Below are 17839 nucleotides of genomic sequence, written 5' to 3' on the forward strand. Positions count from 1 at the left end.
GTTTTGATGGAGTCTGATTTTCTTGTTTTATGTTTCATTCTCATCAAACAAATGAATCTTTGGCAACTGTAGTTAGCATGGTTTTGGGGAGGGGTGTAATCGAGGCGAGACGAGCCCAATAGTGTCTTGTTCAAGCTTGGCTCGTTTAACTAATCGAGCTGTTTGATTAATTATCGATCGAGCTTTAATCGAGTCAAATACAGTGCAGAGCCTAATCGAGCTTTTTAAATTAAATTTTTATTTAAAATTTTAGTTAGTTTTGTAATACATAAATTAATTTTCAAATATATAAATTATTTTATTCACAAAAATATAATATATTTACTATTTTCTTGTAAATAAATGATGTTAATTAGATACTTAATCCAAATATTATTACATATAGTATAAAATATAGTAAGACATTTAATGATAATCTTATGTTTTTAAGATAAATCACTTCACGAGCTTGTTCACGAGCTAACGAGCCGAGTATCGTCATGCTCAAGCTTGGCTTGTTTAGCTAAACGAGCTATTCATTAAATTACTGATCGAACTTTTATCGAGTCGAATGTCGAATAGCTCACGAGTTGCTTGGCTCGTTTACAACCCTAGTTTTGGATAATTATATTCAATTACTCACATAAACTAGAGAACATATATAATACTGGGTTATCTTTATGGTCAAATGCTTCTTAGGTAGTCAAGTAAATATTACTCCCTCCATCCCACTAGAATTGACACGTTTGAGTTGAGCACGGAGATTAAGAATAAAAGGTTAAGAGTGTAAAATAGATAGAGTCCACTTATTTTATGTGAGTAGAGAAAGTAAGGACCACATACTATTTTGGGAAAGTATCAATTTTAGTGGGACAAACAAAAAAAGCAAATGTGCCAATTCTAGTGTGACGGAGGGAGTACTATTTAGGATTGCAATTACAATTTTGGTCACTGTAAGTTGGATTAAAAATGACATGGTTACTTGATGATGAAGATATATTCTAGGATTGAGTATATTCATGAGTTCGCTGAGGTATTATATCAATTTTGTTCAGGCTGGCTATTATATTTTCATCACAAGAATTTATACAATTCTAGCCCTCCGAATAGATTATGAATCAAACAAGTGATATCAGAATGAAGAAATAACTAAGAAATTTAGAATATTTAAATTTTTAATATCTATCTAAATTAATTAATCCTAAATAATGAATACTCTTTACTAGTCTAGTCTTAGCCTACTGATGAGCCCATGTTTGTGCTCGTTTTTCGTGTCTGTTTTAGGTCTAGATAGAGTCTTTTTCCTTTGTTTTACTAGAGTCAGTCGTCTGGGAGGGCGTAGTTCCAGGGCAGACCCGTTCTTTGGGCAGAAGGTGCTTTTAAGGCATAATGTTGCTGCATTCCGCGAAAGAGGCATGAGTTTGAAGCAGAGGAGTTTGGGGCACTCAGAAGCTTGTTTTGAAGACCAAAAGTCCGAGAAGTAGGATGTTGGGCAAACCGACCCTTTTGCCCATAAGTACCGCGCGGGATCCAGTTGCATCAGAAGAAGGTTCTGGGCATAATGCGACTTCGGTTCAGGGAAGAAGTGTGAGCACAAATACAAAACCGATTGGAGCTTGGAGCAACAGGTTACAAAAGCTTAGATAAAGTTTGGAGTTGCTCAAGGCAAAACCGACCCTTTGCCCATAAGTACCGTTCGGGACCCAGTTGCACCAGAAGATGATCATGGGCAGAAGGTACAGACCGGGCAAAGAAGAAGAGTGCAGGAGATGGAGTACATAAATTCGTGTTGAGGGCAAAGGCACAATCTGATAAGAAGATGTAGATAAGGAAAGAAATCCAAAAACCTTATCCCTTGAGGTTTGGATAAGGAAAGAATCAGCCTCCAGATCTGGATGCAATCTCTGGCAGAAGGAGCCCTAATTCCAGCCCACTCCTTTTGGGCCCAGCCTGCGTAGCCCTAACTCATGCCTATAAAAACCACATAGCTGTGAACCATTCAAAGAGGAGAGAGAGAGAGAGGCACGAATTTTGAGAGACCATTGCTGTAGTTAGGTAGGAGTAGTCGCCCCTTATGGGCATAGTTGTTTAATTTTCTGTTCATGTTTTCTGCGGCACTTTGGCCGTAAGTACTCTTTTGCCTTAAGTAAGTTTCTATTTCAGTTTTTTACTTTATGTTTTCCTTTATGTCTTTTGTCTTTGTTATTTATTTTATGTTTGGCTAAGTTTTATATTCTGATTTGGGCAAGATGATCTTCTAGAACGCAACATTTAAAACATGCTCGCAGAATTCTAAAACATGCTTAAGAAAACGATAAACCTAGCATGCTTGTCTAAGCGCAGTTAATAAACACATATTATCAAGCAAAGACAAAAACAACATGCAACGAGCATAAAGGATTAGCACCACGACATGCAAAGAACAGAATTAAAGAATTAGAATTCTTCGTGACCCATTCGTGGAAACCCAACTATTCTATTACATTTAAAAATAGAAAAACAGGGCCAAAACTAAAACACGGCCCGAAAAAACTTCAAGCCCGTCGTGGAATTAGGGTTTGGGCCCCCTAGGGTTCGAAAATCGCAGCTAGGGTTTGGAAACCCTAGCTGCCGCCGCCTTTTAATACAGCCGCCGCACAGCGCCGCCCGGCAGCACGCGGCGACCCGACGCTGGCAGCAGCCCGGCGCTACACCAGCTCCCTCCTGTCAGCCTCCAGCAGCAGCAGCTCCTCGGCGAACTCGACGGCAGCAGCGGCAGCAGACGGCAACAGCAACGGCAGCAGCGGCAGTGCGCCGCCCGCCGGGCGCGCAGCGCGCGCAGGCGCGGCCCCGGGCGCGCACCGCCCCTGCCGGTGGCTTCCAGCCCTCGCCCAGCTCCTGCCCTCCTCGCCTTTCAGCGCACAAACAGACCAGAGAACAGCAGCGGCCGCGCGGTCGCTGACCTGGGCGAGCTGCGCGCGGTGTGCATGCACCCGCGCGCGCGCCGCCCCTCGACGCCCGCAGCCCCTCGCTCTCGGTCACCCTCGCCTCGCCACGATCCGGCAGCCTCGGTGACAGCAGCACGCGGCAGCGTGGCAGCCTGACCAGGCGCGCGCAGCACACGGTGCCGAAGCGCCCGTGCGCGCGCGGCCCTCGGCGCCGGCAGCCCGTGCCGCACCGTGCCCGTGACGTCCTCCTTACACCGTTCTTCGTCGTTGAATCGTTGTCATCTTCGTCTTGTTCCTCAGTTTTTACAGATTACAAAGGAAAAACAAATACAATTTGAAATCCTAATCTAACCACGGATTTTCTCGTGGTGAAAAACAATTACAACGTCAAAACGACGTATCCCACGAATCAACGAACCACGAAGAACAACAACAGTTAAACAAACGCACATTATTAATCGTACATAAATTAATAATAGAGCCAAGAAATTAATCCTGGGCTCTGATACCAATTGAAGGAATATTAAACTGAATTAACGTTCTGTAACACCCCGATAATTTAGATTTATTTTATAAGTTTAATTAATAGTATTTTCTTGTATAGCTTATTTTTTTTAAAATAATTACATGATACATATAGATATGCACCATTAATTTTATCTAGACTATTATTATTATTATTATTATTATTATTATTATTATTATTATTATTATTATTATTATTAGTATTATTTTTATTTCCTATTAGAACTAGAACTCTTTAAAAACTAGTATAAATATGAGATCTATTTTCAAACCCTAAAACAGACGGACACACTAATTAATTAGGGTTTTAGAGAGCAGAGAGGGCCAGAAACGTGTAGAGTCAGATTTTCGCAGGAAATCAAGTTCTGGCAGTTTCGGGAGAACGGCCATAACTTCCTCCACAGAACTCCGATTCAAGCGAAACAGGCGGCCACGAAAAGCTCTCTCGAAGAGGAAGAAGTCGTATTTCTGGGTAAAATACGATTTGAGGACGTTTGAGGCTTCAAACGAAGGCTTGAAGCTGACTGGTCTGTTCAGCTGCGATTTTGACGAATTCTTCTGGTGCGGCGCTATTAAGACCTTCATTCCGGATTTGATTTATTTAGCTTCGACTTTAAGGTGAGGGATTTTACGCTTATTCATATAGTTATATATGTTTTTATTATCGCGTTTGATTACTTGTTTACGTGCATCTTATGATTATGTTGTTATGTGCGATCATGGGACCTAAGCCATGATCTATGTTGTTATGTGTGATCATGGGACCTAAGCCATGATCTATGTTGTTATGTGTGATCATGGGACCTAAGCCATTGATCTATGTTGTTATGTGCGATCATGGGACCTAAGCCATGATCTATGTTGTTATGTGTGATCATGGGACCTAAGCCATGATCTATGTTGTTATGTGTGATCATGGGACCTAAGCCATTGATCTATGTTATGTGTGATCATGGGACCTAAGCCATTGATCGATCATGGGACCTAAGCCATTGATTTATGTATGTGTTTGGTCATGGGACTTAAGCCATCGACTCAAACTATGATTATGTTTGTCAAGGGACTCTAGTCTCTTGGCGTATGTTTGCAAGTTTGATAATGTGATTTAATTATATATGTGACATATATGAATATTTTGTTATGTTCCTCACTGAGTATATTTTCAATATGCTCACCCCTTATCTTTTCAGTTTTGCAGTTTTAGAGTCGAGGTGGCCATGGAAGTCGAGAATGACTAGAGATTTAGTATTTTCATAGAAATTTAAGTTGAAACATGTTACTTTTTAGTTTATCATTTTATTTCATGTTACTACTTTAGTTTTGACAAGTTGATTTTAAATTGGTTTAAACTTTTATAATTCAAGAAATTTTATTTTTATATATTAGTTTTCAAAGATTTTATATTGAAAAGTTTATGAAAATTGGGGTGTTACACGTTCCGCTTTGCCCGATGATCGTTTCTTGGTTATTATTAATTTATCATACAACGATTAATCCTAACATGCTCCTATGAATTTAACAGCTGCACGTTGGAGTTCAGAAATACCTGAAGAATTCAGAAGAATTCGCAGATTCGTATCTGAACAGACCAGTCAGCTTCAAGCCTTCTTTTGAAGCCTCAAACGTCCTCAAATCGTATTTCGCCCAGAAATACGACTTCTTCGTCTTCAAGAGAGCTTTCCGTGGCCGCCTGATTCGTCTGAATCGGAGTTCTGTGGAGGAAGTTATGGCCGTTTTACGGAGACTGCCAGAACTTGGTTTCCTGCGAAAAACTGACTCCAGCTCAGATCTTCTGAACTGTATCCCGCTCAGCTTTCACCGTTGGATGGACAACGATCTATGAAAGTCCCAAGAGAGAATGCTCCACACGTTTTCCTGCGCCTCCCACAGCTCTCAAAACCCTAATTTTTATCAGTCTGTTTTCCTGAGAGCTGACAGCTGTATTTAATAGAAATTAAATACGTGTGGGACGCTTGGAATCTGTAATAGGCGTTCCTTCTCTCCTTCTAGGGCTAGGAGACTTTGGGCCAGTCCAGGGACCAGATACAAGGAATAAAGATGGGCCTCAAATAAATTAATTTATCTATGGTCAGCCCAGACCATAATTAATTTATAAATATCAGTTCATTCCACTAGAGAACCGATATTGACTTACCCCTTTATTGCCGGTGATGAGTCGGGGGCTTGTATTTAGACTTATTAAATCTCCGTATTTAAAATATCCGACATCCATTAATTAATTAGAGCTCTGACAGCTTAAATTAATTAATCTCTTTATAAATCCTTAAGCAGTACCACTCAAACTTTATTATTGCGCCTGAACTTAATCAACCTGCAGGGTTTAGCGCAATAAACCTTATTGAGCTCCTTAAGGGGATGTCATTATCCTATACCGGATACGGGTACTAATACAGATAATCAAATATCATATATTAACCGCTATCACCCAAGATACAGAGTACTCGAGTTAGTATATAACTTTCACCCATAGTAAGTCAAAGTGATATACGAATTAACATATATATCTGAATACTTATTAGTATTAAGATCTTATAAGTCACCGAGATCTTGATTCTTCACTTAAGTCAGATAGAAGAATACATCTCAACTGTGGTCCTATCAATACGTAATGACGTACCAGTATAGACAAGTAGCCAAGACAAACTACTTCCATCTATACTGCAGCCTAAACCAATAACTTGTCCTAGAGTTATTTCGGCTGTGATCATATTATATCTCTTAAGGTTATTCCAATTATATGGTCTTCTGTGATCTACAACACACCATATAATCTACTTATATAGAGATAAAGAACATACATATGCAATCATGAACACAATCAGATAGGAGATTAGATAGTGAACTTAGGAAACATTGTATACAAGCATAAAACGTTCTTGCTTTCAGTATACAAATCCAACATCAATAACATACTCCCTCCGTCCACGAAAGAACTTCCTAAGAGGGAGTGACACGCGTTTTAAGAAAAATATTATTAAGTGTATTAAAAGTGGAGAAAAAGTTGTTAAATGTATTGGGAGTGGTGAAAAAATATTATAATTAATATTGAGAGTTGTGAAAAAGTGAAAGTAAGAGTTATTATAAGTGATGGGATATAGTCCAAAAATAGGTAGGAAGTTCTTTTGTGGACAACCCAAAGAGGAAAGATAGGAAGTTCTTTCGTGGACGGAGGGAGTATTAAACGAGATACTCCATGGCCATATTCAATAAAAAAGCTGCCGAATTTTTTTTTTTTTTGCCAAAATTAGGAAAAAAAACCATGAAACATGAAACAAGATAAGAACATCATCATATTGAGTTTTTTTTTTTTTAAAATCATATTATAATAATCATGCATATCAATGGACGAATCTAATTAGCAAAAGATAAAATGAGCGACGACAACGGAAAAAAATGGAAAATAAAAAATGAAACTTCAAACATGGATTAAGGATAAAAATTTTGCAACCAAAAAGGTGATAAAGCGACCCTTACAAATGATAGAACAACCTCACGATTTAAATTCAAAATTCAAGCTTACGATTTAATTTTGATATGAAAACAATGAAGAGCTTCAAAATGAGCTGATAGATTCGTAGAGAAGAAATGTAGTCGAAGAGTCTCGTAAATTCAACAATAAAAAAGTGTCATTCGAAAAAGGGCGGCAAAAATAGAAAATTTTGGGTTGCGCGAAGGTTTGACCAACATAAGTTGCCGGGCAAGACATACCAGTCCCCTAGAGCGTAATGATGGCTTGACATGCCTTATGTTGGATCCAAATACAGTCATTGGATCAGTATGGAGCCCTATTGAGGGGAAATTCCTACACTTGAGACGATTGGAGATTCTTGATTGTGATGATTTCCCAGTCCTCGAAATTCTTTGGCTCCAAAATTTGTCGAAATTGGATGAGTTCCCTCCGGGTATTGGAGAAATACCAACACTTGAGGAAATTAAATTGAAATTTTGCAGTGAATCTTCAAGCGTTTCAGCAATGAGAACATTGGTGGAACAAGAGGAGCAGGGGAATAAGGACCTTAAGCTTCAAGTTTATTATAGGGGTGATGAGGAAACATTAGAGAGCTTCAGCAAGAAAGTCATCTATCTCTCTACTGTCAAAATGTGAAGACAAGAGTTTTTGACAAGTTCCAATTTTAAATTTTATTTCATGTTGGGCTGGACCCTCTATCCTATTGGTGGATCAAAATCTAGTGTATAATGTATCTCTGTATCTTGAAAATAGTTTCTAACAAGTATTTTGATTTGGGTTCAAATCTTGGAATGCGAGATGTTCAACAAATACGTCTTTTTAAAAAATACATCCGTTCATCAAAATTATTGACATGTTCATTATAATTATTGACATGTTCATCAAGATTTGGACATTGAATTTAAGATTGATCAAATACGTCTTCGACCTCTCTCCCTCTCTATCTCGTTCTCCTTCGATTTCTCCTCACCACAGCCGCGCCCAGCCGCGGACGCCTCCTTCTCCGGCGTCATTCTCCGCCAGCCGCCGCCTGCTCCTGCCTAGCAGCCATACACTCTCATTTCTTTCTATTCATTTTCTGTGAAATTAATAAAATTTCTTCCAAATTTCTTTTCATTTTCTGATGAATTCCTGGTAAATTCTGAGCTATACTATGTGAGTGGGTTGATGATGTTGGTATTTGAATATGAGAATGAGAGGTATGTGTGAGGTGTATTTGTGTTTTCTTCATAGGCTATAACTGAGAGAAGGAAGAAAAAGATAGATTGCTATATTGAAAAGACTACAAAAATCTTTAGATTTAAATGAAATTTACCAGCAGTTGTAGAGGTAAAGATCAGAAAGGTGGGAAGGGAAATCTGCTGTTTGCCAAATTTCAGGAATGCGGCGAGGTTATGTGTTGAATCTTCACGGTGGAAGTACATAGGGGAAATCAGAAAAGAGAAATCTGGTGCTGTAGAGGAGATATCAAATGAAGGAGAAACTGTTGTTGATTTTCCTTTGGCTGAATTTCATTTCATGAATCTTTGCAATGGAAGATCAGTGAAGAAAGCTTGCTGAATCAAGCTGAGTTTTTGACAAATTTTTAAGAAAAATAAGGTAAATATGGCCGATGGGTGAAGTTTATATATGATGAGTGGAAGCAAGTGAAATAACGTGGCTGAAGTAGGGAGAATCAAGATAAGTGATAACACGTCAAATCCATTCTTAAAATCAAAGTCAAATTCTAAAGTTTGTTAAGAGATGTTTGGGCCCATAATAAGGAATGATAAATGGGCTCCCTAAAATATAAAATCTTTACTCATTAAAGTGATTCTATTCATAGCCCTCATTTTACTTCTTACAGCCCCTTTTTAAGATATTAATAATAATTAATTAAAAATTTATTATTTAATCCTATATTGTATAGACCCCTATCATAATCTGATAAAAAAATATATGATTATGCATATAAACCCTACAAAAAAAACTGTATAGCCCCAACTCAAAATTGTAAGAACCACATGAAATAAATAAAATTAATACCGTATTCGATTAATTTTTCTTGTAGTTTGAAACTTGTTTTAGAATTTTATGATGCAAATATTGGATGAAAATCCTGGAATAGGAGATAATGTATTTCAGGTATGTAAAATTTTACTCCCAATCAAATTTAGAAGAATGCGTATGATTTTATTCCGTCAAAAGCAATCGGATTTTAAAATTTATGCACGCATTCTGTGCTTGAGGCGGTGCCGCAATTGTTGTTGCTTTAATAAGTCTGCTGCCATTGTTTTTGTTAGATTAGTCAGCCGCAATTGTAATCGAAGTTCATGAAATTGCATTAATAGATCTAAATTTTCTCCTACAAAAGCTCCTACATCATTGCCACCTACGCCCTTCAACCACTGTGTCTCTACCACCACCATCTGTTGGATATTGTATAAACTGATATGCATATTCCAGTAACTGTAGAAATTGGAGCATGATCTGATGAGGCGTACTCTTTCCAGAATACGCTTACCATCTCTTTAAATTTAATTTAATAAGTGTATAATTTAGGGGCTATAAAATATAGGGTAAAATAGTAATTTTTTAATTCATTATTATTAATATTTTAAAAGGGGGCTGCAAGGAGTAAAATGGGGGCTAGGAATAGAATCACCCCTCATTAAATTAGGTAAAAGTCTACATATAGCCCAACAAAAAATTAGACTATAAATAATTTTATTTAGGCCCAATTCAACATAAAAAAATAAATAAATGAGAATATAATTTTTTATTTCAATAGGTATAATCTGTAGTTCATAATCATACATCTAACTAGAGGCGCGACTAGACAATTCATGAGTTTGACATATAATAAAACTTTCAATGACTTTACAATTTAAATGCTTCAAAAATAATTGAAATTTAAAATAATTTGAAATAAATAATTTTGGATAAATGATTTGGATTCGGGCTGTCACAATTTCCCTCGGTAATGCCTCGACAATGTTTTATTATTATTTTTTATTTTTGTTTTTACGTACCTAATTACGACAACCTATTTATCAATAAATCCAATCACAATACCAATTTTTCATGATCTAAACATAATTTAAAATTCATTTTCGTTGTTCAATATCCAACAATTTGTCCATAAGTAAATATCATATATCATATTAAAAGGTATTAAATAAACTACATCTAAGCGAAATATCATAATAATGTATCAAAAGGTACTAAATATACTACATCAAAGCTAAGGATTGTCGCCTAGTAAGTCTGAACCTCTTGAGCCACTACTTCTCGACTGCTGGGACCTCAAGAACTGCTGGAGCATCTCATTAGTTACCCGAAGTGACTCCTCCAATCGGGGTCTATGCTCGCGCTCCTCCTGAAGCTGCTGCTGCAGCTCTTCAATTCGAGCATCAACCTGCTGTGAATGAAAAATATGTGAGACAGTGATGTATCGCCCACGAACATTCTCTGCTTCTTATCGAGGTGGCCTCCCATCACCTCATCCACATATATCTGACTCAAATCAACACTCTCTCCTTGCTGCTCAGCAATCGTCCTCACCCTCGCCTAATTAGTAAAAATTAAAAGTCATATACATTAATTAACAAAATAATTAAAGATGTATGACAAGTCATAAATATGGTTTTAATTATAAAAAAAAAAAAAAACTTACATCAACTTCTTCAACTTTCTTGCAGGTATACATTCCATCTTTATTCACGTGTAATGTCCTAAAGGAATTACACACGCACTTATTGACGAGAATTCTCTCCTTTAAACACTATTAAACAAAAATATAAATTAATCATAATATATATACACACATATAATATAACATAAACAATAATTTAATTATTAAGTGCTCACCATCTCATGAGCTCTCACAGCAACAAACTTCGAGTCACCCCGATGTTTGCTTATTCCAGTGCTAGGTCCATATGGCTCGAACAATCTAACCTTGCTTGCACGTTTAGACTTCTGGATCGCCTCAGAAGTATCCCAATATGTGCCCGATGCCTTCCATTGATCATCACTTATGTAACCCAGCTTCCCTTTATCATCGGGTTCCCTACATGCCTTGATCTCGTATAGAAAGTCAGGAAACCTGCTACCCGCCCTTTTGTTCCAAAGCCGGCGCACTTCATCCTTCCATCTCTCATCCCATGAGTAGTATTTCTATTAAAACATATATTGGTCAAATTGAGCAATCATGCAATTTCTATTAAATGTGATATCAAGTAGTGAATATATGCAAAAAAGTGCTTACCCGAAACTCCTCAAAATATAGATTCTTGACTTCGTCTGGAGTAGCCTTTCATTTGATACCTGTTGGGTTTGGAATCCTCTTAAAAGATTTGCCAATTACCTTGGAGAAGTCCTTGTTCAATGCTAACTCCCAGCTAATTAGAACTACAAATAAAACAACAAAATTATTACTTTAGTATATTAACATTGAAAAAATCATAAATAGTGACAAACCCTTCAGGCGTCCTCGAAAGAGGTATCCTTTCATCATTGTTTGAGAGTACATCAGATATTATTTGCTCTAACTCTACATCAGAAGCCGATGCTTGCAACGTTGATGATGCACATGATGATGCTGCATTGTTAGAACCTGCACAACGATCGCAATGGGATCTAGTACTTATATCTGTTTTATAAATTATCATATACACCTTATAAGGTTATATATAACAGTAACATACATATGTAAATGTGTGGATATGTATACATCGTAATTAATTATAAAGAGAAAAAAAAATGAATACCTTAATTTATGACTGGAATTTGTATATTGAATATAATTTGACACTAATTCATACACGTGTGACCGAGGGCTTCGCCCTCGTGGACTCCAATCACTCCCATGAAGGAACCATAGTTTGACGTATGATCCATTCCGAATGCCAAACAAGTACATACAAAAATCACAAGTGCCTATTGCAAGGGTTCGAAACTTACTTGCAAATTCGACGATCAAAGACTCCAGTGTTGATCTTCCAACTTGTTCCCACGGTAGAGCTCGACGTTGGGTGGCAACGTGCTTCAAGCCCTCTCCCTCAAAGTTGGCGTCTCCTCACTCTCACAATCTTGCTCTTACGTGTGTGATTAATTAATTAGGTTTAGGGTTGTCTTATTACTTATACTAGGTATTAGACATACCTAAATAATAAGCCCAAAATATAATTAAATCAAACCAAGCCCAAAGGCTTAAGAGAGGAGGGGACGCCCCACTTAAGGAGTTGAACCTTTATTGGGCCAAGCGGGGATCTACTAGCTTGAATAAAGTTTGGCCTCCCAGTGCTCGATTTTCTTATTCAGCCCAAAATAAAATCGAGACACAAGTATTAATTTATTCCACTAGAAAATTAATACTGAATTACCTCTTTATTCTTTAGGTGAGTCGGGGCTAGTATTAGACTTAATTAATCCCTGTGTTTAAGATATCCAATATCCATTAATTAATTAATTTCTCTGACGATCAATTAATTAGTCGTTTAATTATAAACGACATCTCGAGTGCTACCACTTAAACTTATCATCGTATTGGAACTAATTCCACCTGCAGGGTTTAATACGATAAACTTATTAAGTTCCTCGAGAGGATATTATCATCCTGTTATTAGCAGGACACGGTTCCTTATTGCAATATAATCGCATGTCAAATAATAATTGCTATCACCCAAAGTATCGAGTATATTGAGCTTCAAGAGAACTCTCACCCATGATAAATCAAAGCAATAGTCAATCTATTATTCACAGATATTAATCCAACTAAGGTTAAGACTATTTAAGTCGCCGAGATCTTGATTCTTAATTAGTCAGAATATAAGAATTCATCTCACTGTGATCCTGTTCAATACACGAAGGTACTAGCATAACTAAATAGCTAAGACAAACTATTTATCCATTTATGCTACAATCTAAACCAGCAACTCGCCCATAGTTGCCTCGATTGTGAACTCAATTTATATCTCAACTTTTTCCAATTATATGATCTTCTGTGATCTACAACACACCAGATAATCTATAGTATGAGATAAATTGGACTATAAAAGGATTATGCAATAACAATATTTCAGATAGAAGAATCACAGTGAACAAAAGAATCAATGTATACAACCATAAAGTCTTGCTTTCAGTATACAACCCTTCATCCCAGTGACAAGTTGGCTTTTTCATAAAAATATATGAATAAATAAAAATATAATTTTACAGTGTCGTGCTCATCTTCTCATTCTTACCATGCATGCCTTGTCCTTATTATTGCATTGATTAAAATTAGGACAAAATGAAACCCAAATTCAAATGAAATGCCGCTGGGCCCCGCCTACTCATTCAATCAAACGTTATATATACAACTGCAGCCTTCGCAATCGAGTCTCTGTTTATAGATGAATATCACACTCGCATATAGTAACATATAAGCTCACTGATTTACTTTTTGAGTCGCCGGAAAATAAGATTCCGGTGAACTCGATAGAAAAGTAATTTTATTGATACTGAATTATATACATATAGACATATAGTTTCTTTACATTTTTGGCCTTGTGAGGAATCAAGAATATTCCGGCGACCAACAGGCCAAAAACATCAAGATTTTTTGGGCTTAGTTATTTTGATAAATGGCCAAGGGCAGGAAATTAATGACCACCAGCCGCAGCGAAATGTTTCTAGGAAGCTTCTGCTACGATCAAGGTGGCGCAGCCGCCGTCAACGGTGGATCGGAGCTGGACGAGGATGAAGTTTGGTCCATTGTTGACGACGCAGTCAAAGGGGAAAATCACTCATCTGGGGGCGAGTGGAGCTCACACGCCGGCGGCGGTTACTTGAGTCGCCTCCCGCAGCCTCGTACTAGCCGCCACCAGCGCCGCCAGATTGGTGGCTTGTCATTGGCCTTTGATGATTCGGGCAGGGGATCTTCACCGAGCATTGTGCACCAAATCCGCGCAAATGACAGCGTGGCGGAGTCTCCACATAGACGCCATCTCGCCACATCGGCTCCGGTCAACGTGCCCGATTGGTCAAAGATCTACCGGGTCGACTCGGTCGAGTCGTTGCACGACTCGGACGAGGGATTGATTGATAATTCGGAAGTTGTTCCACCGCACGAGTATCTTGCTCGTCAATACGCGAGTAGCCGGAAAATGGCCGCCAACTCGGTGTTTGAGGGCGTCGGTCGGACGCTCAAGGGACGGGACCTGAGCCGGGTTCGAGATGCGGTGTGGAGTCAAACCGGGTTCGACGGCTAATTATAGTAAGGTTTAAATAGTTTATGCGAGTTTTTAATATTTAAAACTTTAAATGATAATTATTTAAAGTCGGAGGCAATGAATCAAATCGAGTGAGTTCACTAGGAAGCGATTGAGCCCAAATGATAAAGCTTTGAAATTTTTTTATAGTTTCTCTTGTTCATATATGATTGTAATTTGGTGTTGTTATCTTCTGCATCATTCTTTTTTGGTTTTTTTTTTTCCTATTATTATTCAAGATATGTGTATATTAGTTCTAAATGTAAAATATTTGATCTTTTTATATATATCATGAGCCTCATTTACAAAAATATAAAGGTAAATAGAACAAAATATGTGAGCTTATGCTCAATAGATTGATTCTCAAAAAGTTTCATTGGTTTGAATGTATTCTAGAATAACATTATTGAAAACAATGTTAATTGAGAAATGATCGAATTGTGCACTTAGATTCTCACACTTTCGTCAATAGATAACATACATGTATATATGTAACAAAATATATAAGAATTTATTTGTGACGTTGATTAAATTTGGGCTCAAATAAAATTTTATGTTTATAAAAGAATATATGTGTAAAGAGCTTTAATATTAAAAAATAAAATCTAATGAAATACCACTAATATAGATCGAGTAAAGAGAATAAAAGGATATGATGATGGGCAAATGCAAGATTGTACTAGTATTTACATTTTTTAAATGAAAGTCGACTGTGATGTTAAAATCATATACTAATACATATAAGTTTTCTGAAGTACGACCAACTCATCATGTATATTATTTAATGAAATATGAAATAAAATAGAAAAATTTTGATCGATGACAAAAAAAAGAAAAGTGTTCTAGCTACGTGGGAGAGCGACATTTCCCACTTACTTGAACAATTACATTTTTTGTTTTTGTTTTTCCCGTTAAATTTTTTCAAGAAGGGACTTTCCATCATTTTGTTAAAATAAATCTATATAATATATGAAAGAAGAGTTTTCTCCCTCCATTTTTTCTCTCTCTTCTCTCATCAATTTTTTTAATATTTTTTTTCTTTTCTTTTTATAATTTCAATTCTTTTTTAAACATTGTCAAATTTAATTTATAAAAAAATATTCAATGTGCATCTTAAGTTTAAGTTCGTCAGAAGATCTTTAATATGGTATAAAAATTATCAAAAAATAATTTAAAATGAATCGGTTATTAAAATCTTAAAATATTTTCATTATGAAATAATTTAAAATAATTTAATAACTATAATTATCATTACACTTTGTACATAATTGAAAATTACATTTTTAAATTCGAAATTTTATTGAGCAATTAGTAGTATTTTATTTTTAAACCATATTTTGCATTTATTATATTTTGTTTCTATTTATTATTTATATTTATTTATTTAAACATATCATTTAATTTTGATTTTGCCGTGCATCGCACGGATGATCGTACTAGTTAACTTGAAAAAGAAAAAGAAGGGGGGAAAATGAAGTAACTCCTGCAAGAATAAGTAAAGAAATAGCTAAAAGAAAGGAAAGACAAAAAGAAAAAATCAATTGCTAGTACATTTTCATTAGTGCAGGCAAACGTTATGTATAAAAATGTAACTTTCCAAATATTTGAATATTTTTAAAATTTGAAAATCTGTCTGAACTCTCCTAAGTCCTAAGCTTAAAGATTAGAAAATAAAAATAAATAAAAAACAATAAATATAAATGACAATTGTTAAGTATGGTTGTGATTTGATTGGAGTGCCCAAAATAAGTGGGAAGTGACACGTAAGAGATGAGGGGGTGGGACCCAGGGTGAGTAAGTGGAAAGATTCCAACCATTCAAAGATGGAAATAATGAGCATATTGATGGGTGGATAATACATCTTGCATACCTTTTTTCTTTCAAGAAAAAGATGCACAGCACAGCCTCCATTTATTGCGCTCACGAGTCTTCTCAACCGCTGTTTTTTGTTTCTTTTAATGGAACCCACTCTCTGCAGCTTCATATTTGAGTTGCTAATGATGCCATATTCTTTCAACTTCTTAGAGATTATTCCAAATTAAATTAATTCAAGATTATTTTAAATTGAATTAGTTTATAATTATTCAAAATAATTATTATAGTAGGGGCATAAGATAAAATTAATATTACGCGGTATTGTCTTGTGACTAAATATTGAATTATGTCTATCTAATCGAACAACTTATATTGAGATTAAATCATGGCTAGTTTGATCTAATTCACCAAACAAAACACTATCTTTATATTTTCATTCGGTTGAACGCATTTTTGAATTGATGATCCAATCGCTTTCAATTGCTGATACAAAAAGCAATTTGATCGTTTAAATATTTACTCCCTCTGTCCACTAATTTAAGGCCTAAGAGAGGAAGTAAGAGTTTTTAAAAAAATATATATTTTTATTAGTTGAGTGGAGAAAAAGATCCACATTTTATTAAAGTCAAAGCAAAAAGTGTACTTTTGTGATTAAAATATGAATAAATATTTACTAAAAATAGATAGGCTTTGAATTGGTGGACAGACCAAAAAGGCAAGTAAGCCTTAAATTAGGACGGATGGAGTATTTTGGAGTTGGGGAAGGAGAATGAGAGGATTGAACCCAATCACTCATCCTTATATGTCTGATGAATACTAAGTGCTCGTTTGGTTCAAGTAGAGAAATGGAAAGAGAATGAAATCAAATAAATGAGTAGAATGGTAACAATAACCATTACTTTTATTGAGTGTTTGGTTTAACAATGAAAATGAGTCATTAGTAAGAGATTCCCTTTCTTTTGTTTCCCCTCTATTTTGAGGGGTAATAAATTGGGTGATTGTGTTACCCTCAAGTAAGGATAATGGTTAACTCATTACACAAATCAAACAACAAGTAATGGATTCAATTAATTGAATCCCTTTTCAACCTCTAAAAATACTCAACCAAACGTGGGTGACGAAGCTGTCGTTTGAGCTTTGTGCAAATAAAATATCCTGTGCCCACAACTAGACTAGCTAGTGGTAAGTCCAGAGTCGAATCCACGGGGAACTGAGCAGTAACTCCTCCTGCAAGGGTGTCACTAAAAGAGTTTTGTATTCTGCAGTGTTCTCACCACAACGTGCTTATGGGCAGAACGGGGTTTCCAACCTAAACTGAAATAACAAAGGTAGATAAATCAAATAACAAAACAATTCTGACTTGGGTTCGAATCACTAAACATGAACTGGACACTCGATCATTGGTGCAAAGATTAATCACTATACTCGCATACCAGTGGTTATACGCATAAGAATTGTTGCGCCCCTATTGTCACTCGTCACGCACGCAAAAACCCCTTGCCCAATCTATCCTTTCAGTTTATGATCCCTTAGAAGGTTCAGCTAATGGAAATCAACTACCCCAGGCAACATCCACGCTCTCTGCGATGGCCTATCGCTAGTTGTGTTTTGCCCAGAATGCTTTAAGATTTAGATAGACCCACTTGACTCTTACGCCGATATTTCACAGCAGTCACGGCTCCAACACTCGTTGTACTATTTTGGAGGTCGATGGTGTTTCGCCTTATGTCCAAAGTATTACTTGTGGCCAGAATTCCCTAGTTAACTAGTGATCAATTAATTAACCAAGTTGTTACAACCTTATTGGAATCAAACCTAGTGTATCGGGAATATGCTCATACAATTGTTATGCCCAAATTAGACCTCTC

The 17839-nt window shown here is 36.4% G+C and overlaps 1 protein-coding gene across 1 annotated transcript; it reads left to right on the forward strand.

Annotated features, from left to right (window-relative positions):
- Positions 1 to 13287: 13287 nt before the first annotated feature.
- Positions 13288 to 14467, forward strand: LOC131013683 (protein S40-6-like). The gene has a single exon (XM_057941811.1). It carries the CDS (start codon positions 13530 to 13532, stop codon positions 14154 to 14156), a length of 627 nt encoding a protein of 208 aa, XP_057797794.1. The 5' UTR covers positions 13288 to 13529; the 3' UTR covers positions 14157 to 14467.
- The last annotated feature ends 3372 nt before the right edge of the window (positions 14468 to 17839 follow it).

The sequence above is a fragment of the Salvia miltiorrhiza genome, chromosome 2 (assembly GCF_028751815.1).
Source record: "Salvia miltiorrhiza cultivar Shanhuang (shh) chromosome 2, IMPLAD_Smil_shh, whole genome shotgun sequence".
In the NCBI taxonomy this organism is placed as follows: domain Eukaryota; kingdom Viridiplantae; phylum Streptophyta; class Magnoliopsida; order Lamiales; family Lamiaceae; genus Salvia; species Salvia miltiorrhiza.